The sequence below is a fragment of the Rhinopithecus bieti genome, unplaced genomic scaffold, assembly GCF_001698545.2.
Source record: "Rhinopithecus bieti isolate Rb0 unplaced genomic scaffold, ASM169854v2 scaffold_1599, whole genome shotgun sequence".
Lineage (NCBI taxonomy): Eukaryota > Metazoa > Chordata > Mammalia > Primates > Cercopithecidae > Rhinopithecus > Rhinopithecus bieti.
In genome coordinates, this window is record NW_016804139.1 from 906,884 (window position 1) to 930,539 (window position 23,656).

General features: G+C 42.3%; 1 protein-coding gene across 3 annotated transcripts in view; it reads left to right on the top strand.

The window, feature by feature from the left end:
• Positions 1-23,656, top strand: part of CCDC149 (coiled-coil domain containing 149) — a 107,964-nt gene that overhangs the window by 26,403 nt on the left and 57,905 nt on the right. For 2 of the 3 annotated variants that reach the window (XM_017866740.1, XM_017866744.1), the window contains exons 1-3: positions 636-700; positions 11,060-11,221; positions 13,948-13,986. In XM_017866740.1, the coding sequence (XP_017722229.1) occupies positions 686-700; positions 11,060-11,221; positions 13,948-13,986 (216 nt within the window). In that variant the 5' untranslated portion in view covers positions 636-685. Of the gene's footprint in view, positions 1-635; positions 701-11,059; positions 11,222-13,947; positions 13,987-23,656 lie in introns of those variants that run through there. The other variant, XM_017866749.1, reaches the window with a different exon arrangement.

Genomic DNA, 23,656 nt, shown 5'->3' on the forward strand with positions numbered 1-23,656 from the left:
CCCCCGCGCTACACCCCAGCTACCTTCATCTCTCATTTATCTGACTATAAAGCACCCAAATAGTAATGTAGTATGTCAGATAGCCATTTAATTATTATGATCTTTTGATCTTTGTTGTAGCAATTATGATTTGCTTTAATGCAGATAACAGTAAACGGGTAGATAAAAGCCCCTCCATGGCCAATGGTTTGGGCTCTTCGGATGATGAGCACAGGGCTACCTTCATGGTGTTTGTGTGTGGGCATGAATTAACGTCGACAAATGAGTTGTGAGCTCTGCATTAAAAATGTAATGGAAATGCAATTCCAGAGAAATTTATTTTTGAGAGAATAATAAAAATATTTTATGATATCTAGTATTCACACTCAAAACTGGGCATATTTTACTGAGCTTATTCCATTCGCGTGTCACTGATTACCTAGTATATTTGGCGTTAGTATATACCAGGTGGTTTCTTCCTTACTCCAGCTGGTAGGTGTGTACCCAAGGGCAGCCACGTGAGCCTCACCCTGAGTGTTCATGCAGCTCCTGTGCACTCCTGTGTTTCTGTGTATGATTAATAGAGACTTAGAGGTTAACTAAAGTAAAAGGGTTATTATTACATGATCACCATTTCTTTTTCAATCTTTATTCAGAAACCACAAGAAGGGGAGCCTTAGCAAGGCTGAGAAGTCAACTCAGTAGCATGGATCCTCCCCAGGTTGGTGCGGTGCACATTTGTTGTTTTCTCACTTCCCAGAATTCCTTGCTTTTTCTCAATAGCACTTCCAAGTGGAGGGTATTACCATTGGATACAGTCTGTGTACATTAACAACTGTGGACAGGTGCCTAGGCAAAGGCTCCCCATAATCTGCTTTAGGCTACTGGAGACATCCTTGAACAGAGAGACAAAGAGATTGAAATGTTAACAGAGTCCAGTTCATCCCATTTGGCAACCTCTGATTCAACCTTTCCTGCAACAAGACCTGGTGGTTGGTGGTTCCTGGTTCCCTTCTCCATTGCCCAGATTTGCCTTGCAGCCCACCTGTGTCTAAGTCTAGTTCTGCATTCTCTTGCCAAGTCTATAAGGGCCAGTATCCTTCCAATATATTCCTTTGTTAGAGTGTCAGTTACTGTTGCTGACACCAAAGAATCCTAATTGATATACCCAGGTAACAGTCTGGCTCTTCCACTTACTACCTTTGTGATGAAGGATAAATTTACCTCTTTGAGGCTCTGTTTCCTTCTCTGTAAAATGGGACTCATCTTACAACCTATTTCATAGTGGCCATATAGATTAAATATGATGTTTCAAATAGAACATTTAGCAATTTGGAAAATAGTAACGCTCACTGGATAGTGGCTGCTACTGTTACTGTTATAATCAAATGAAGGTCGTCTTCTTACTCCTAAGAGTGCATGGCACATAGTAGATATTCAAAAAAAAATACTAATTTCATTTCTCTGTCCCCTCTTCTGAAAACAAACTGAAACCTTCCTGAGCTGGGAAGGAGAGAGAATGTCGGTGGTCCCTACTCTACACATGAACTTGACCAGCAGAGTTTCGTCTTGACTGAAGAGCGAAAGTGGAGGCATTAGGAGAATAAAGTGTGTGTCTCTTGGCCCCTCCTAGTGGCCAGAAAGTGGGGTATTTCCCTGTTTTTCCCTGCTCAAGTTGGCCCTTTGGAGTGTGTTTGGGCAGCCATGTGACCCACTCGCCCACTGATGTGATTCTGGCACCTGCTGTCACAGTGGAGGCTGAAACCACGCATGAGTCTGGTTGCCTGGGTAGCGCCCTGTCTAACAATACTGTATTAGACACCATGAACACAGACTGCATTAAGAAACAGCAAAGCCAGTGTGTTCTCTGTAGGCCTGACAGCTCAAACTGCAGAATCCAAAGGTGTGTCTGCAGAGTGGGTCCTGACCCACAATCACTTTCTCTTCTCTTCTCAAGCTTGGCAACACATTCCACCCACACTGTACTGTCCAATATAATTTACGCCACAGGATGAAAGTTTCTTCCTGAGATGATTCTTCATGACACTCCTCCATTCAGAGCCCCTCGGGGCTCCTGATTGCTGGAAGAATACAATCTGAACTCCTCAGCACCACATCCAGGCCCTTTCTGACCTGGCCACCCATCTGTCTTTCTGACTTTATCTCTCACACTTGTACTCCCACCCTCCACTGCAGCCAACCCAGGGTGTGGCTCACTGTTCTGACCACACATCTTCTGGCCTCTCACCTTTGTGCTTTGCTATGGCTGTTTCCCAGCCAGGAGTAACATTTTCCCTGTCACTGCCACTTGCCACAACTCCATCTGTCCCCAACCAAGATGTGTCCCTCTACCTCTCCCTCCTGATCCATTTCAAATACCACATTGTCCTCCAACTCCTTGAGCACCTTCTTTGCTAAGCTGTGATCACTCTCTCCTCCATGATAACAATAGTAGTAATGATCATTAACACGCATACAACACACTGTTTTAAATGTTTGACATATACTAACTCTTAATTCTCATACCAACCCTCTGAAGATGCTATAAATATCTTCATTTAAAAATGGAGAAACCGAGGCACAGAGAGGCTAGGTAATTGATCATGTAGCTAGTGAGTGGCAAAACCAAGATTTGAACTTAGGCATTTTCGACTCCTCCTGCCATATTCCCAACCATTAGTCTAAACTGCTTTTCTCTCTTTTCTGGGAGTTTTGTGTCTCTTTTGTAGCATTTAGTGTACTGTAGTTAGCCAGTATTAGTGAATGATAATCAGCTACTTATTACCATCTATTATTATCTGTGCCCATGCATTGCTTAATGACAGGGATATGTCCTGAGAAATGCTTTGTTATGCTGTTTCATCATTGTGCGATCGTCCTAGAGTGTACTGACACAAACCTAGATGGTATAGTCCGCTACACCCCCAGGCTACATGGTATGGCTTGTTACTTCTGGGCTACAAACCTGTACAGCATGTGCCTGTACTGAATACTCTAGGCAATTTAACACAGTGGTAAGTGTTTGTGTATTTAAAGATATCTAAATATAGAAAAGGTGCAGTAAAAATATGGCCGCATAATCTTACGGGACCACTGTTGTACATGCAATTTGTTGTTGACACTGTTAAATCTATAGGTGGCCTCTTGGACCTCAGCCATTCCCTGTGGAATTCGACTTAGGGCCCCAGGAGAACTGCCTCTCGCCCAAACAGGACCTGGAAATGAGTTACAATGTATTCCTCTGAGCTATGCAGTTACCTCTATGGAGTGACTTGTTGAAAATACTGTTTTGCTCAACACAGGTAGTGTGTTGAACCACTTATAACTAATTTGGTGCTAATACAGAATAGTAAAAAGAACCTGGAATGTGTAATGGAAAGTTCTGGTTTCAGCTGACAGTTGTTAGTTACTTGTCTCTAGGAAAGACGCTAACCTCTCTGAATCTCAGCTATTTTGCCCATAAAATGGGGAAAGCAGTTCTTGTCCCACCTGTCATAGAGTGTTGACTGTCAAATGGGAGCGTGTCTGCGAAAGTGTTCTGGATGCTTTAAATGCTCTAAAAATCATGTGTTCAATCTTTTTTGAGTTTACAAAGCCTTTAGCATAGCACATTTCCTTTCAAGTTCACAATAACCTCAAGGTAGGGGGCAGCAGGTGATGGGAGCAGGGATTAAATCCTTAGAGCTGTGACTCAATCCCAGAAAACAAGTGAATGATTTCCATGACATAATGGTCTCTATTCAGGTGCCTTTTACACCTACTCACCTCTCAAAATTCACATCAAACATCATCTCTCAAGGTTTCCTCCCTGCCCCACCCCCACCCACCTGTGCCTCTCTTCGTTCCTTTCACCAGATATTTGTTGAGTGAATGGATAAGTGTCCAGAGTGGCTTATTAGAGAACAGTGGTTTTCAGACTTTTAAAATGTCAGCTCATAAGAAATATGTGAAAATAGGCATATGTGTGTGTTTATTCCTATAGACTTTTCAAATAGAAAAGCTTCAGGAAACAATAATTACCCTTACTACAGGGCATACACCCTGATATTTTCTGCTCTGTTCTGTATCTTTTTTTTTTTTTAAAGAAAACAAGGATTGCAACTAATGTATCATGACCCACAATTTGGAAAACACTGTCATGGAATATGCTGGAAGTCAGGAGCCTTGTTCTTTACAACTGGGCAAGTCACTTGGGTTATCCATGAGGTTTATCCCAGCTCCAGCATTCAGTGCTGACTCTAAAGGATAAGGAAGTTAGGAGGCTGGGGGAACAGGCACGTAAGCATATGGAAGCTTGAAGATTTACTGCATTTAATGCACTTACAGTTTTTCTTAGCCTATGTGAGGAAGTAGAAATCTAATGAATACTTAGCTATTTGGGCAATTACTGTTGGAGAAAGGTTTGATTTTATTCACACATTCATCATCGAGACTGTAGAGATTTGTAAGGGTGACTTTCCAATAAAAGATTCCATATCTAAAGTCCTTGGAGCCCAGATGTGTTTCTCATGCAGGAGTTTTGGGAATCTGAAACGAAATTCAGTACACACACTGTGTATTATATGTCATCCCCAGCAGAGTCTCAAGCAGCAGCCAGGGATCAAACACATTGATTTTTCTTCAGCAAATACATGAATATTCACACTCCATGGGATAAAGGCCACAGACACCCTCACGTCAGCTTAGGTCACTAACAAGATAGAAACACATTTTCAGGTTTCAGAACCTTCAGGATTCCCAATAGCAGGCAATAACGTTTTGTTAACCAGGTATCATGCCTTCCCTTTTCAAAATCCGATGATATCATTTATCCCATGAGGGTCCCAATACTTAGCTCAGTGCCCAGCACATAGAAGGCACCCAGAAAATATTTGACTGAATAATGAGGCCAGCTATAGCTTACAGAAAACTCCTGTTGCGATCAAACTACTTTTGAGAAAAGAACCTTCTAGTTCCTTTCTGGGCCCTTTAGTTTGTCCCATTTCTTAGAATTGAATGGAAACCTTACTGTTTCCACTTGGCTCCCTCATGAAAAGGAGAGAATAGTGAGGCTTGTGGATTTTGAAACATTTTTTTTCCCATCTTCCTTCAGGCTTTGCATCTGAGGAAATAAGTGGCAGACCCACTAGTTTTAGAAAAAGTTGTTTGAATCAATAAAACCTTTATTACTATTTGTTCTAGGTCCAGAAAAGTAGCCAAATTCAAAATGTCTCTTTCTTTGTTTTCTTGTACTAGGAATACCAACTAGATGTGGTAACCAACTCCATGAATTTTCTGATTTTTGGAGGTGGGGCACAGAATGTTTAGTTTGTCAGGAGCTGGGGTTCCACAGGCTTAGCTCTATAACGAGCTGGGTTCCAATTCTGGCTTCACAATCCCTTGGCACATTATGCAAACACTTTCATTTAAGCCTTACTTCCTCATTTATAAAATGCAGATGATAGCACAGTAACTTCATTGCATTGTCCTGAGGATTAAAGGAGATTATGCAGGTAAAGCATGTGTTACAAAACCTTGCTTTTTGTCATCAATAGCACTACTAATAGTGATCACATGAACCCTCGTCCTCAGTGTGACGACTCAGTGGACACACAGCCCAGGGGCAAGTATAACCTCTCTCCACCCCAGACAGTCCTGTTTTTTGATATAGACACTGTGAATCAGGATGGGTTAAGTTATGCTCAGTAACAAACCCTCAAATCTCAGTACTTTGACACATCAATCATTTTTTTCTGGATCACACAAAGTTCTCTGTGGACCCAAATGGCTCTCCAGGCAGTTGTCTGCTGTGCTTGCCACTCCAAGCTCTGTTATCCTGTGGCACCCCCATAGCGACCTGTGCTTCCACCATTGTTGCTGCAGGGGAGGAGAAAACCCAGCAATTCTTACCTCCTCTCTCAAGTGCCTTCCTCCTGAAGCAACTCACATCCCTTCCAATCCCATTTTATCAGGCAAAGCCGGTTCCGTGTTTCTGCTTTACCCAAAAGCAGTGGGGATGGACAATCCTGCCACATGCCTGGAAGGAGAGGAGAACTAGAAATAATAGCAAGAGCCATGAATATTGACCCAATAGATGTTTGGCCTTTTCTCACTCGATTATAAATTGCTGCTGCAAATGCAGTTTCAGTCCCAGCACCATGTCCCACCAAGTGACTGTCCAGAGATTCTGGAAATACTCTGGCTGCAGACGGTCTTTGGAAATCATTGAGCCAGCTCTGTCTTAGACAAGGCAGAGAAAGCAAGTTCTGGGTACTCAAAGTGAGTCGTACCTTCTGAACTGGAGCCCTTACGCTGTGCTTTCCCCTGCACTCTTCACATCCAGTGATATTTGACAGTGGTGTTGAAATTGTGGGTTCCTCAAGGTGGAGAGTGCCCTGGGAACTCCCGATCTTCCAAGTGTGGAAATGAGGCCCGGGTAGTGTGCGTTCTTTTGGTCCTTGTGTTTTATGTCTTTCCCAAGGTACCTGCAGTTCATGATGAGCCCATCGCTGGATCTGCTATCTATAGTTACTGATCCTCCTCTGGGAGCCTAAACAGCCCAAGCACAGTGACTTAGCTTGTCTGGTTTTCCATTCTAATTTGGGTTCCTTCTAATGCCCCCGCCTTATATTTGCCGGTTGTTCAAAGCTGCCCACTAAGAAGGATCTTCATGACCTCTTTCTCTCCAGTTTTTTTGTTGTTTGTTTCCAATCACAGGGATAAGAAATGGGACATTTTAACAGCTGTCATTACAGGGAATACGCTTTTACTTTTTTAGAATGAGGCCAAGAAATTTCATCTCATTCTCCAACACGCCCTTCTCCCCACTTCCCAGATTTCTATTGTTGTTTTGATGAGACATGCATATACAATCATGCGTCTCTTAACGACAGGGATGCTTTCTGAGAAGTGTGCTGCTAGGAAATTTCATCATTGTGTGAGCATCATAGAGAGTACTTACACAAACCTAGATAGCACAGCCGACTACACACCTAGCCTATGTGGTACAGCCTGTTGCTCCCAGGCTGCAAACATATACCGCACGTTCCTGTACTGAATACAAGGCAATTGTAACACAATAGTATGTGTTTGTGTAGCTAAATATATCTAAACATAGAAAAGGTACCGCTACCTTTCTGTGGTAGGACCACTATCATATATACAGTGTGCCATTGACTAAAGTGTTGTTATGTGCTACATGACTGTATAAGATTTTTGGCTAGAGGCAGTAAAATGCGGTCCCTGTTTGTACTTGTCTAGAATCCCAAAAGCTACAAAAGGTGGCACAGACACTCACCGGAATGGCTCTGAGACTGTTCCTTGCCCCTGAACTCGTGGGCTAACTGTGGCCTCTCAGTCCCTCCAGACCATTTTAGTTGGTTCTAACTTTTGAGACACTGTGCAGCTTGAGGCTTCCAGAGCCTGAGTTTTTAAAGTGTGGACTGGATAAGAATCATCTGGACCATGGGCTAAGAATGCAGATTCCTGAGCCAGGCACCAGAGATTCTGATTTAGTGGGCCTGGGCTGGAGCCCAGGAATCTGCATTTTTAACAAGCATCCCAGGCGATAGAGAGCAGTGTTTTCTTTTTCTTTTTTTTTTCTTTTTTCTTTTCTTTTTTTTTTTTTTTTTTTTTTTTTTTTGGAGATGGAGACTCATGCTGTCACCTAGGCTGCAGTGCAGTGGCATGATCTTGGCTCACTGCAACCTCCATCTCCTGAGTTCAAGTGATTATCATGCCTCAGCCTCCCAAGTAGCTGGGATTACAGGCACCTGCCACCATGCCCAGCTAATTTTTTTTTTTTTTTTTTTTTTTTTTTTTTTTTTTTTTTTGAGACAGAGTTTCACTCTTTTGCCTAGCTGGAGTGCAACGGTGTGATCTCGGCTCACTGCAACCTCTGCCTCCCGGGTTCAAGTGATTCTCCTGCCTCAGCCTCCTGAGTAGCCTGGGACTACAGGCACCCGCCACCACACTCGGCTAATTTTGTATTTTCAGTAGAGAGGGGGTTTCGCCGTCTTGGCCAGGCTGGTCTTGAGCTCCTGACCTCAGGTGTTCTGCCCACCTTGGCCTCCCACAGTGCTGGGATTATAGGTGTGAGCCACCGTGCCTGGCAGAGAGCATGTTTTCTAGGGTNGGAGATGGAGACTCATGCTGTCACCTAGGCTGCAGTGCAGTGGCATGATCTTGGCTCACTGCAACCTCCATCTCCTGAGTTCAAGTGATTATCATGCCTCAGCCTCCCAAGTAGCTGGGATTACAGGCACCTGCCACCATGCCCAGCTAATTTTTTTTTTTTTTTTTTTTTTTTTTGAGACAGAGTTTCACTCTTTTGCCTAGCTGGAGTGCAACGGTGTGATCTCGGCTCACTGCAACCTCTGCCTCCCGGGTTCAAGTGATTCTCCTGCCTCAGCCTCCTGAGTAGCCTGGGACTACAGGCACCCGCCACCACACTCGGCTAATTTTGTATTTTCAGTAGAGAGGGGTTTCGCCGTCTTGGCCAGGCTGGTCTTGAGCTCCTGACCTCAGGTGTTCTGCCCACCTTGGCCTCCCACAGTGCTGGGATTATAGGTGTGAGCCACCGTGCCTGGCAGAGAGCATGTTTTCTAGGGTTCCCTATAGATGCCAAAGACTGTCGTGCCAGGGTGCAGCAGAACTACAGGGGAGGTGTCTCACCTTCAGCCAGAGCTCTGCTTCGAGCTACTTTACAAATGAGGCTTCAGCCTCAGGTTTGTCCTACTGATAAAAATAAATAACATGGAGTAAAATTGTTGGGACCTACAGAACTTTTGCTCTTCAAATCCCAGGCCAGTGGGTCTCAGCAGAGGCCTCTGTGCCTGTTTTCTACCAGGCACCTCAGACCTAGAAGCAAGGGAGGCATTTTACTGCCCTTCCCAGCTTTCATGGCCTTATCTGGACCGTGCTTTGTGAGTGAAATAGCTTTTCTCTTAGACCCTAACAGAGACTGTTCAAGGTCAAGGAACTTGAATTTCCACTTTGACAGTCAGCAGTGGCCCTTACCTGTTACCATTCAATAGGCGGGGTGTTCCCGCGGAGCTTACCTACTGCAGCTTCCAATGTCTCCATGCGTGAGGATTTTTGTCCCCTAAATTGGAAGGCAGGAGTGTCTCTGGGGCCTCAGGTTTGAATCTGATAAATTGAAGGAATAAAGGTGTCTTTGGGTCACCGATACTCGCAGTGCTGACAACCAAGGGTGCTGATTACGGGAAAAGAACTGGAGGAACAAGGGCAGATGTGTTAAATTGTGTGTAAATGGTATTTTTCCTGTGAAATCTCAATACGCCCCTGAGGACACTGCAGTTTGGGTTTCTGAGCCACTCTCCTCTGATATTTACTCATTGGGGATTTTACTCTTGAGAAATCACTGTGACAACAGAACCATTTTGCCTCCATGAAGACGATGTCAATGTCTCAAAATCCAGGACATTTTAAGGCAGGATTCCAACCTCATTACTGCCAGGAATAAAATTCATCCAAGGTGGAAGTGTCCTTTTTTAGAACTCAGATCCGTCTCAGAATGCCTTTTCTTTCGCCTTTGTTTTTGAAGCTAAGCAATTACTTTTTTTTTTTAAGGAAAAAAAAATTGTGCAAATGTACAAAACTCTCTTTTCCCTCTTTCATTTATTTGAAATTGAACTTAACAAAGTCAGTTCCGACCAAGCACTATATATGAGTAATGCTTTTTGTCCATAAAAGACCATTGACTCTAGTGGAATGGGAGTGCTGATTCTCGCTCCGCTTTGTGTGAGCGTCCATAATGACAAAGTACTCATGTCAGAGTGTATAATGAAACTATAAATTGTTTTCATGAATGCTCTGAATTTGGTCTTTTACGGGGCAAATTCAAAAGGTATTTAGTGCCACATTTCACGTATGTGAATAATACCAGACGGTGCAATATATCCAATAAAAAGTGAAGTGTCCTATTCGGGCCCACGCTGGCCAGTATGGTGGGTCAGACTTAGGTGAGGGTGGTTTGTGGTGCAGGAGATTGAGCACAAGGAAGGATGCCACATCGCTCTGAGGCAAGAGTTCCAACCAGGTATACTCAACTGTTTTGGGAGAATTCAAAATGTGGCTAAAATACTTAGCTCCTAAGATTGGTCTCTGGATGGGGAGTGCCTGCATTTGAATCACAGGAAAAGTTAAACACATCAGGGCCATGTTAGTGGACAAATTGGCAAGTGAGAAAATAGCTGCTGGGTTTGGTGGGCAGTTACAATCTATTGCAATGATTTATGGTTCAATTATTTTTACTAACTTTTTTGGGCTTTTTTTTTTTTTTTAACAATAAAAACTATGTGGACCAGGCATGGTGGCTCATGCCTGTAATCCCAGTACTTTGTAAGGCCAAGGTGGGCAGATCATCTGAGGTTAGGAATTCAAGACCAGCCTGGCCAACAGAGCCTGGCTGTCTCTACTAAAAATACAAAAATTAGCTGGGCCTGGTGGTACGCATCTGTAGTCCCAGCTACCTGGGAGGCTGAGGTGGGAGAATTGCTTGAACCCAGGAGATGGAGGTTGCAGTAAGCCGAGATCATGTCACTGCACTCCAGCCTGGATGACAGAGCAAGACTCCATCTCAAAAAACAAACAAGCAAGCAAGCAAACAAAAAACCATACAGGTTTACTCTGGAAATTTAGAAAACACAGAAAAGCATCAAGAAAAGTTTCAAAACCTGGGTAAATAATTTTACTACCAAGAGATTGTCGTGAGTAACATTTTAATAAAATTTGTATTAAATATCTTAGTAAAATTTTACATAATCTTATCTGGATATATAAATCCTTTTTAAACAAAATTGGGGTCCAGTTGTCTACCTGTTTACCCGTTTATGCAACTTTTTGAAACGTTCTGGTTTTTGACTTATTGTCCAAGGTTTAGGTTCTGTCGTGAGGGCACTGCATGTTAGCACTGTAGAAGCCTTTACGTACATGTCATTTGCTGAAAAATATCTCTCTGGGCATGAGCTCTAAAAATGAGAATGGCAAAAATTCTCCACAGGGTGTGTGAAGTACGTTGTGTGTTAAATGGAGGCCCATGGATGGTTTTGACCTGTTGCCTGGATTTTTTGCTTTGTAGTACCTGGTGTGTAAGAGGAAGCTGGAGAGCAAGAAGGAAGCCCTGCTGATCCTCTCCAAGGAGCTGGACACCTGTCAACAGGAAAGAGACCAGTACAAACTCATGGCCAATCAGCTCCGGGAGCGCCACCAGTCACTGAAGAAGAAGTACCGAGAGATGATCGTAAGTGTTAGGCTGCCCTGTTCGGCCACTTTCCTGTTCCCTGAATTAAGATATAAAGAGATTTTCACATGCTGTTTCTTTAGAAAGGTTAAATGTAAACAGTTCAAAGTGGAAAAATTTAGAAGTAAAAGTCACCACCTCTATTTCCTCCACAACCCAATCCCACTCACAAGTTAATCTCTCTCTCTCTCTCTGTGTGTGTATGTGTGTGTATGTGTGTGTATATGCTTCTTGCTCTGGCATCTGTGAACATATACGTGTGTGTTTGCAGTAGGCTCCCCCGCTTATCCAAGGGAGGCATGTTTCAAGACCCTCAGTGGATGCCTGAAACCACAGAGAGTATGAAACCCTATATATGCTGTTGTTTTTTTAATCTGATAGCCAAATCAGCTCCTAAGTGACTAGCGAGTGGGCCACATAGACATCGTGGATACCCTGGATGAAGGGGTGATTCACATCCCAGGTGGGATGGAGGGGAATGGTGCAAGATTTCACCACACGACTCTGAACAGCATGCAATTTAAAATTTATAAATTATTTATTTTTGAAATTTTCCATTTAACATGTTTGGACCATGGTTGACCTCAGGTACCTGAAACTGAGGACAAGTGGGGACTACTGTATGTGTGGCTGTTTACTTGTTAATTTAATTATATAGAGTTCTTTAAAAAGAGGATTCATAAGTCTACAGTAATACAGAGGCCACTAGCTACAGGTGGCTACTTAGTTTTAAATTAATTAGAATTAAATAAAATAAGAGACTACATTCCTCAGTGTCAATGTCACATTTCATGGGCTCAGGTGACTGATGTCTACTGTATTGGACAGTGTATATAGAGAGCATTGCCATCCTTCCAGAGAGTTATATTAGGCCAGATGCAGTGACACACCTGTAATCCCAACTACTTTGAGAGGCTGGGATGAGAGGATTGCTTGAACCCAGGAGTTTGAGGCCAAGCTGAGCAACATAGTGAGAACCCTTCTCAAAAAAAAAAAAAAAAATTCATGGAGAAATAAAATAAATTCCAAATTTATTTTTTAAAATAATAAAACATGCTGTTTTCCCTCAGCACTTTATTTTGGACATCTTTCTAGACCTACACATCTAACTCATCTAGATTTGAATCATCCAGATTTCTAGGCATACAGATTTAACTCAGTCTTTTTTTTTTTTGAGACAGAATCTCGCTTTGTCACCCAGGCTGGAGTGGAGTGGTGCGATGTCCGCTCACTGCAAGCTCTGCCTCCCGGGTTCATGCTATTCTCTTGTCTCAGCCTCCCGAGTAGCTGGGACTACAGGCACCTTCCACCACGCTTGGCTAATTTTTTGTATTTTTAGTAGAGACGGAGTTTCACCGTGTTAGCCAGGATGGTCTGGATCTCCTGACCTCGTGATCTGCCCGCCTCGCCCTCCCAAAGTGCTGGGATTACAGGGGTGAGCCACTGCGCCTGGCCTTTAACTCAGTCTTTTAAACAGTTGCATGGTAATACACAGTATGGACATAGCCATACTTTTTGTAACCTTTCTCATATCCTGGGCTTTTTTATTTTCTCTAGGTTTTTATATGGCAAAACTTTTAAGATGCAAATGATACTGAAATGGAGAATGCCAACTGCATAATACTAGTTTTCATTCTTGCTGCTTTTGAGGCAATCTCTTTTTTAAGTGGGACACTATTACTGACATTTAACTGTCTGCGCTGGCATTATTAAACAGCCCTGGAGTAGAAATAGAACAGAATAGATTCCTTAGGTTAAAATCATGTTGACTTATATGTAGACACCATCAGATATTAGAGTGCTCATTTAAGGAGCATTCGCTTATTCACCTGAGATATTCGTATTCCCTGATATGGCACAAAAGGGAGAGGAATTGAATCCTTTTTTTTTTTTCGGAGACAGAGTCTTACTCTGTTGCCCAGGCTAGAGTGCAGTGGTGTAATCTCTGCTCGCTGCAACCTCTGCCTCCTGGGTTCAAGGAATTCTCCTGCCTCAACCTCCCTAGTAGCTGGGATTACAGGCACCCGCCACCATGTCTGGCTAATTTTTGTATTTATTTTTTAGTAGAGACATGTTTCAGCATGTTAGCCCAGCTGGTCTCGAACTCCTGACCTCAGGTGATCTGCCCACCATGGCCACCCAAAGTGCTGAGATTACAGGGGTGAGACACCACGCCCGGCCTGAATCCTTTTAAGGCCAAAAAAAAATATGTAATAGGACTAGAAGTTCTCAATGTCTACTTAACTTTGAGCAAATACTGTCCCTCCCAACACTGATTGTTCTGCCCATGGAGAAAACTCTCTCTCTCTCTCTTTCTCTCTCTTTTCCTCTCTCTCTCTCTCTCTGTGTATGTGCGTCCCCATCACTGTTCTTTGGTTCTAACTATTTAAAAGAGGAACTCAAACCAAATGAAATATTATTTCAGTTTAGCCTCTGATCAAAAATAATTTTGACAAATCCAGTTTTTTTATTCAAATAATTTTAGAAAATATATAGATTTGGTCCTAATGGGAACTGATTCTCTAGAGGTTTTTCCAAAATAACTCTGGTTCAGGTTGTAGTTATTTTTTTAAAGTATATTTGAGCTTGCGTCAGCACATTACTGGCTGCAGGGTGGGGAGGGTGGGGAGAGTCTACATTTAGGTTCATGATTTAGTTCAACTTCTTGTTTCTAAGTACATCTGTATTTTTTTACAGAGTAAAATGTAGCATTTGTTTCTTTGTAGGATGGAGATCCATCGCTTCCTCCTGAAAAAAGGAAACAGGTAAGACTTATTTCTGATCTCAGATTGTTTTACTGATAACTTGCAGCAATTGGGAGGATCAGGGAATGTCATAATGTAAAGAACTTCCTTTAATTTCCTGGAATTCTTTCTGTTATTGGGAGGAGTGGGTAGAGATTCCAACTGCAAAGAGAAATTGGGAGTGGAGTGAAGGAAACCCAGTGAAGTCTGGATGGGGGAGGTACACCAGTTGACTGCATTCCCCTTGTGTTTGGGAATCCTGATGGGAAATAGAGTTGAGGGCACATGGTTACAGGACTTGAGCTACCTACTGTTCAGTGGGTACATGCTGCGGGCATATACCATTTGGTGGGTGCATACTGTTCAGTGGATACATACTGTTCAGTGGGTGCATACCATTCAGTGGACACGTACCGCTTGGTAGGTACATATCATTGTGTGGCTGTATACTCTTCTATGGGTGCATACCATTTGCTGGGTGCATACTGTTCAGTGGGTACATACTGTTCAGTGGATACATACTGTTCAGTGGGTGCATACCATTCAGTGGACACATACAACTTGGTAGGTGCATATCATTCTGTGGCTATATACTCTTTTATGGGTGCATACCATTTGGTGGGTGCATAGTGTTCTGTGGGTGCATACCATTCTGTGGGTACCGACCGTTCTGTGGATGCATACTGTTCAGTGGGCACATACCATTCGGTGGATGCATCCCATTCTGTGGGTGCAAGCTATTCTGTGGGTGCAGACCATTTGGTGGGTACATGCTGTTCTGTGGGTGAATACCATTTGGTGGGTGCATACTGTTCAGTGGGTGCATACCATTCGATGGACACATACCACTTGGTAGGTGCATATCATTCTGTGGCTGTATACTCTTCTATGGGTGCATACCATTTGGTGAGTGCATACTGTTGTGTGGGTGCAGACCATTCTGTGGGTACATACCATTCTGTGGGTGCATACCATTCTGTGGGTGCCTGCTGTTCTGTGGGTACATACCATTTGGTGGGTGTGTGCTGTTTTGTGTGTACATACCATTTGGTGGGTGCATACTGTTCAGTGGGTGCATACCATTCTGAGGGTGCATACAATTCAGTGGGTCACACTGTTCTGTGGGTGCATACTGTTCAGTGGGTACATACCATTCTGCAGGTGCATACCATTCAGTGGGTGCATACCATTCTGTGGGTGCATACTGTTCTGTGGGTGCATAATGTTCAGTGGATGCATATGGTCCAGTAGGTGCATACCATTCAGTGGGTGCTTGTCATTCTGTGGGTACATGCTCTTTTGTGGGTGCATACCATTTGGTAGTTGCATACTGTTCTGTGGGTGCATAATATTCATTTGGTAGATATGTAATATTTGGTGGGTGCATGCCATTCTGTGGGTGCATACTGTTCTGTTTAGGTTCTGCCACTTCACACTCTTAAAAGCCATCTTCCATTAAAATTCACATGCCTTTACTTTCTTTTCTCCTGCACCGTGGCCAACACTGTTTATTGACCAAACCAATGGTTTTAGATGCACATTTTTATCATCAAATCCTTATATATATGTGGATCTGCTTCTTAACTCTATGTTCTGTTCCTTTGATCTCCCTGAAAAGTCCTATGGTACTACCACATTATTCTTATAGTTTTGGTTTATAATACTTCTAATATCTTTTTGGGCTAACCTTCTTTGCTTTGCTCTTCCTTTTCAAAGGTTTCTTGTTTGTTACTTTTCTCAGATAAAACCTAGAAACATTTTATCAAGTTCTCCTCTGATCCCTCCCACACAAATCCTACTGGTATTTTGATAGGGGTTTTGTTAAATTTATAAATTAACTTGTCTCTCTCTCTCATAGATAGATATGTTCTGTGGCTTTATAATTAAAAAATTTACATTGACTAAGGAGAATCTGGTGAATTCCAGTAAGTCTGTTAAGCTGCATTCTTACAACTCTAAAAACGCAAGTTCAATGATAGCATTTCAAATTGCGTTAAGTTTCTATCCCTTTAGGACTGAGAGTGTGGTGGTGGGAGCTTGGACTCTGCAGGCTTTCTGCCTGGGTTGGAACCACTGAGTCACTCTTTCTTATACATGTATTTATGAGAAAGAGAGAGAGAGAGAGAATGAGAGAGCAAGCTATTTTCATATATACTTTTGTTAGAACTTTCCTTAACTTTATAGTTGTTCTGTACTGACATGCCCTAAATGACGACTTTTTATGGACTTGAAGGGAGTCCAGATCATGGTGATGTTAATGCTGTGTGTTTCCCATTATAGGGAAGCCTCTGTGCCTGAGCAGGACTTTGAAATGGGTGGATGCAGATAGCAACCCAGGAGTGGTTTGCTCTGTTCCCAGCTGTCACGACTAACCCAGCATCCTGCTTCTGCTCATTGATGGTGTACCAGCACCACATGTATATTCCTTGATTCTGTGGAGTCATTACCTTGAGACTTTTTTATGCTGGTGAACAGTATGCCCAACACACACACGTTTATCCTCAGAGATCAGCTCAGTCCTATAGTTACCCATTCATTCGTTCGTTCATTCATTCATTCATTGTGCTTACTTATACACTCCCTCTGTATCTTATGGATTATTTTATAATGCTCCAGGTTTGATCTAAAGTCACATTTTTCTATGATGCTCATTGACATTTTTTTCTAAATGAAATGTAGAAATTTATCTTTAATGTTTAAAAATTGGAGTTCTTAATCCTGAACTGCCAGGTGTTTTGGGTTTTGAGGTTTCGGTGGTTATAAGCAGCACCTTTGCTGCTATTTTAGAGTTTGTTAGTATTCATGAAGGAGTTTTATAGTTTTAGGGGAATTCACATTCCATAACTTTATAATAAAAAATTTATATCAACTGAAGAGAATCTGATGAATCCCAGTAAGTCTGTTAAGCTGCATTCTTACAGCTTTAAAAATATAAGTTCAACATCCTAAACGTTGGCTTTGTAGCTTTTCATATGGCATTAAGTTTCTGTCCCTTTAGGAGTGAGTGTGGTGGTGGGAGCTTGGGCTCTACCGCCTTCCTGCCTGGGTTGGAACCAGTGACCGCTGCATGAGATAGGATGCTTCGGGGTACAAGTGACAGAAATTCTAAACTGCTTGAACAATAAACGAATTAATTACCTTACATAGCCAGAAGTTCAGAGGTAGTGTGGGCTTTAAGTACTTGATGGTTTATGGCTTCATGAAGTTGTCATATACTCACTCATTCTCTCCACTGTGCCAAATTTAGCAAGTAAAAATACAGGGCACCTGGTACATTTGAATTTCAGATAGGAATGTAGAAAATTGTACTCTTTTTAAGTACAAAAGTGTGTTCCATGTGATTTTGGGGATAGGCTTATACTAAATTATTATTCATTGTTTATCTAAAATTCAAATTTAGCTGGACATTCTGTATTTTACCTGACAACTCTGCCATTTTGCCGATTTTAGCTCGTCAGCTTCCTCTTACATTTAGTATCAGCTTCCTTCTGTGTCTGGTTCCCCTCAGGAGAAGCAGAAAATGCAGCCATGGAAAATAAGTCCTCCTCTGCAGTCTGGCTGGGCCAGTGTAGGACTTGCTCCCATTCCTGGTCTAGTAACACGCACCAGGGAGCTGCTATACACTCATCGGCTTTGATTCATCACTTGGGATGGAAGGGCTGTTAGAAGTTAGCAATGATGTCCACTAAACTAATTGTGAGACTTTGGGAAGACTCCTTTGAGTATCTTGAGTCTCAACTTTCTCATCCGTAAAATGGGGACAAATATGGTACCCAATGCATGGTGTGGCTGTCAGGATCAAATGAGACAGTGCAAGTAGAGGCCTCAACACAGTGCCTGGCACGAGGTCAGCATCCATCAATGTTTCTCACCTGCTGCTCCTCCTCGTCATCTCTTTTTTAAACAATTGTATGTTAGCAGGTTGATTCTGTCCAGCATAGCTCTTGGCTGTCAACAGGACACACTGCCCTTGTTGGGACCCTTTTGGTTGCAGTTGCTGCTCAAAGTAGTTTGCTCCAAAGACAGGTTCCGGCTCATAGATTATGGGAAGAGTTGGTTGAGCATCCCCCATGGGAGACTGAAGTGCCACTGGGCCCCAGGAATAGCCACAGCAGGGCCCAGGAGCCCAGGCCTCTCGTCAGCTCTCATCTCCTTTTCTGCTTCCTCCTCAGAAGCAGAGATGAGATAGAACACAATATCACATTCTTAGTCTTTGAAACACTTCGTATTTTTCAGAGACCATGCATATATACATGCCTGCATGTCGTCTCCCAGCATTCTTCTGAGGTCACACTGGGAGGTATGTCTTTCATAAAGGCACAGGGCAGCATCACAGTTAGCAATAAATAAAAAGAGTTTAGATTCTGGCATTTAATTGCATGGATTCAAGTTTAACCTTTCCACTTGCTGACTGGGCAAACTATGTCACCTTTCAAAGACTCAGTTTCCTCCTGTTCATAATGGACATGATATTGAGATGTGTTTGTAAAGCTCTTATGAGGAATTGATGTGGCAGTGTTTGTGCTGCGCATTGCCTGTTAGTTGGAGAGTGCTCAATGAGTATTGGATATTTTAAAGTTTTCCTGTGACTTATCCAAGGGCACATAGCAGGTTGATGGAGAAGGCCTAGAATCCAGACCCCTCTAGCTTGTAGTTTGGTGCTCTAGTTCAGGCTTTTTGTTCTATATTCGATTCTTAGACTGTTTGAGCTGGGAAAAACCGTAGTCAACATTCAGTCCAGCCCATTTTGGAGGTCTAAAGATTAAGTGTCTTGTTCAAAGCCTTCTGCTTAGGAGTGGTAGAGAACCAGAAATTGAGCTAGGAATTTTTACCTGCTAAGCCAGTCTTCTTTCCCGTAGCAACCAATATATATGTGTATATGTATGTGTGTGTATATATATATGTGTGTGTATATATATATGTGTGTGTATATATATATTTGTTTATTTGTTTTTTGCTTTTTGGGTCTTCACATTAAAGGATAGATGAAAACTTTTACATTTGTAATTCTAGAAATATAGTTGTTGAGGCTTTCTTTTGGAACTCAGAATCCTTTTTAAAACAACCAATTTCCAATGGCAAATCATCCGTTAAAGAAGCTGTGGAGAAATTGAGACAACAGTGATTGCACTAATAGCTTCTCGTGGGATATTGAAATGAAAATTTCTTCTTGTGACTTCAGGCAGAAGTGTACACAGAGTGCCCCTTTGCACTGCAGTGAGAGATCACCAAAAGATCTCCAACGACCCTTCAAATATTTTTCTTTTGCTAAACAAGCAGTTCCTGCAAAGCAGACAAAGGGGAATTTAAATTATCTTGGGTTAATTTTCTTATAAGATGGGATTCTTTGGGGTTACAGAGGTACATTTTCCCCGTGAAAACTCCTTGAATAAACAGTCAAACACATCTTTAAGATCTTTGTCTTTTCCTGTTTTGATTTCAAACAGACATACCACGAAAGGTAGCTCTCTTGGTCCAGGAGGGAGCTGTTGCTTTCTCGCCTCTAAAAAGTGATGGCTTATTTAGACAGTGACATGCGCCAAGATGACAACCCTGGAAAAATCAGAGCATAGAGTGGCCCTTTGTGGGATGGGAAGGAGCCTTTCATTTCCGTAGAAAAGTCTCCTTGGTCAAGCTTATTTTAGTCTCCTGTGACTGCAAATCACAGTGACTTTGTATATATGTCCTGGTTTGTTGCTCAGAACCTAAAACTTCCTTCAGAGATCTCAAGTGCTTTGAGATGTTTCTTTTTATATCACTTTGAATGGTATGACTTTTTCATTACACCAGAGAAACTAGGAAGAAATCCCAGGTCCTGTCCTTAGGAGCACTCCCAAATCATAACAACAGCAACTTTATTATGAGGACGAATGCACCTTGCCATAAGCCCTTTCAATCCTTGAAACCATTTTGTAAGGAAGGTGGAAGCACCCCCCCAATTTATAGGTGAGGAAATTTAGGCTCAGTGAGTCTAAAGAACTTGGGAGCTATTAATGGAGCCACTAAGTAGCAGATGCAGAATCATAATGGCCAAGATTAAAGCAAACATTTATTTAAATAGCAACCTCCCAAGCCTATTCAAAAGCGTTTGCCTGTGGGGCCTGGAAATGCATTCATTCACAAGTGTGTGTTTTGAGATTACGAGGTGGCAGTAGGCTGCTAAGGTCTCCTTGCATAGCCAAAAAATATGTACGAATAAGCTCTCGGCTGGTCGTTCTTTCTGTAAATAAGACAGCTGTCACTGTAGCAAAGGTCATCACTTGGCAGTTGCTGTGAACAGGGGGCCCTTGCTAAGCAAAGCAAGTTTCACTCTATTACTATTAACACAGGAGTCACCATCAGACCAAAGCAGCAGAGTAGAAATTGCAATTAAGTTTGCCATCAATCACACCTCTCAAGAACGCTTGATGTGTCATCAGACTTTTTTTTTTAATGTATTCTTGCTTAATCTAGTACTTTCCCATATTGAAGGGATGGATGAGGGTCCTAGAGTATCAAACTTTTTAATACCATGTAAAATCTGGTCTCTTTTCTCATTCTCTTTTTCCTTACTTTTCTTGAGAAAGTGCCTAGGTCAAGGGCTTGCTTGTCTGTCTCTCTCTCTTATTTTCCTCTCATTTTTGAGTTCCGGTTCTGATATATATGTCTTTCAGATTGAGAGGTATGTTACCAGACTTTCTGGAATACCTCATTTTTATATTATCGTATCGAATAACTTTTCCATGGCTAGGTTACATGTACAGTCATTCCTCAGTATACAAAGGGGATTGGTTCCAGGACCCCCGTGTGTACCAAAATTCTCACATACTCAAGTTCCCCAGTCAGCCCTGCAGAACCTGTGGATACAAGAAGTTGGTCCTCCATATCCATGGGTTTTACATCCTGTGAATACTATATTTTTGATCTGCATTGGGTTGAAAAAAATTCACATATAAATGGACCTGTGTGGTTCAAGACTGTGTTGTTCAAGGATCAACTGTATTTAATAAATTCTGAAGAATTTAGGATGACTTTGTGACTGCCCGATAGGTTCATTTTGCCCACTGCCTAGATACAGCCAATTTATCAAGACAAGGAAATTGCAATAGAGAAAGAGTTTAATTCAAGCAGGGCCAGCTGAATGGGAGACTGGAGTTTTCTTTTTTTAATCACTCAAATCAGTCTCCTTGAAAATTTGAAGACTAGGGGTTTTCAAGGATAATTTGGCAGGTAGGGGCCAGGGAATAGGGAGTGCTGTCAGATCTGAGATGAAATCACAGGGAGTTGAAGCTGTCTTCTTGGGCCGACTTGGTTCCGGGGTGAGGGTCACAGGACCGGTTGGCTAGTCCCAGTAAGGTTATCCAGTCGTCAGAAATGCAGAAACCTAAAAAGACATCTCAAAAGGCCAATCTTTGGTTCTACAATAGTGGCATTGTTAGCAGGAATAATTAGGGAAACTGCAGATGTTGTGATCTCTGGAATAATGGCTGGTGATTATTTAATGATACCTACCTTTCAGTAGAATTCAGGCCCCTCTCGTCCTTCTAACTTGCTGGTTTTTCATTAGTTTTACAAGAGCAGTTTAGTTTTTCAGAAGGCTAATATTTGAACTATAAACTAAATTTCTCACAAAGTTAGCCTGGCCCATGCCAGGTGTTAGAAATACCAAAATTGTTAGAAATAGATAATCGGCCCCATGAAGAAAAGTCAGCATGGAGACAAAAGATCTCTCAGCAAGGCAATCTTTACTTTCTGCAGAAAGGGTGCTCAATAGCAGATGAAACAATGGCGAGAGCACACCTGAACAAAGGAAAAGCAGACATATTTATCCCTTACGATTCAGGTCATCCTCACTGCTGTGTCCTGCATCCATTGGCTGGAGCTTAACCTCACAATCTTAAACTGATACCTGATTTGCTAATAGCCTAAAACTTTCTTAAATAGGTAAGTGCAGGGAAGAACAAAGAAGGAGAAGAAGTTGCTTATGGAAGGTGTAAGGAAGCAATAACATTTCCAAATAAGGAAGGGGCATAAGCTATGAGCTAAGAGTAGCCTGGGCCTGTCCAGACATGCCTGGGCTAAAGTGTAAGAACTAATAGTTGATAGGAGGCTTTAGAGTAAGGAGCTATTATTCCTAGTGTCTACTATTTTATTTTTAAACCAAGACGAGCTTTGAAGAGGAACTTTTCTACTTTCTACACCGGAGAATAAGTGAAGACAGCCAGCCTGTGAGGTTAGAAGCCATGTCAGATTTCTCTTACTGTCATAATTTTGCAAAGGCAGTTTCAACTTGCCGTACTGTTCCTCGAATATTGGTCTTTTCCTCTCCTGGCTACTGGTCTGAAATATTTAAGGACCAGGTAAAAACATGTGGCCTACCCCTTTGATTCCTATTTCCAGTGTCTGGAATAACACAAGGTTAAAAGTTTTTTCTTAAGGTTTTTTGTTTTTGTTTTTGTTTTGTTTTGTTTCTTGAGATGAAGTCTCGCTCTGTCACCCAGGCTGGAGTGCAGTGGTGTGATCTTGGCTCACGCAACCTCCACCTCTGGGTTCAAGCAATTCTCCTGCCTCAGCCTCCCGAGTAGCTGGGACTACAGGTGCGTATCACCACGCCTGGCTAATTTTTGTATTTTTAATAGAGATGGGATTTTGCCCTTTTGGTCAGGCTGGTCTTGAACTCCTGACCTCAAGCGATCCTCCTGCCTCAGCCTCCCAAAGTGCTGGTACAGGCCTGAGCCACTGCCCCCAGCCTCTCTTAAACTTTTATCACTTTGTTTTTTGTTTTGTCTGTGGGAGAAATAAAGGTTTTCCTTTCTCCTCTTAGGTTCAGTGACTCGGGCCTGCAAACTTAAATGACAGAAAACAAATTAACAGGAGAAAAAAAGCATACAATTTTATTAACATTTTACATGCAATGGGAATTCACAGAAAAAAATAAAACTCAGGAAGCAGTTAGACTCCAGGGCTTATGTGCCGTTTTAAGAAAGGAAAGCGGATTTGGGCTTTGAGTGATGACGAATTCTGGGAAAACAACCAGGAAATATATGGGAGAAATTAATGAAAGATAAGGGTGATTTTAGTAAGATTTGTTTATGAAGAATATTATATCAGGGTTGAATCAGCCTAGTTATGTTAACTCCAGCAGGGGCCAAGAGGTTTCACAATGAATCAGTGGCCAACTAAATGTTTTCAAATTCACGATTTGTTGTGAGGCTTTCACACACTAGCAATCATGTAATAATCAGTGCATAGACAGTGATGAGAGAGAGGGGGACAAACCACAGCGAGTAGCTAGGGAGAACCACACACCCACAGACAAACTAGAGAGGGCTGGAATTTTCTAAAAATGCTGAGCAGCAGGGGGTGACTGCTCTTTTTGGGCAGAACTTCTGGTGGCCACTGCTGGTGTCCAGAGGCGACCTCAGAGTTATCACAAACAGAAGTTCTACAGATGCTTCTCCACGGTCAGTTGCTTTGCTGTTTTTATGGCCCTCCACGGAGTGTGCACATTCACTATCTCAGCTGCCACGTGACTTCAGTTTCTCATCAGGTCTCAGGGTGCCTAGCCACAGCAGGTATTATCACCTCAGTCCGTTATACATATGTTTATCACTTTGAGGGGTCAGCAGTTTCACTGTCACTTGCCATCAGTGACTTCATTTTGAGACAATTAGCATCACAAAACACTATTATCTATCAAGGTTCATCTTGG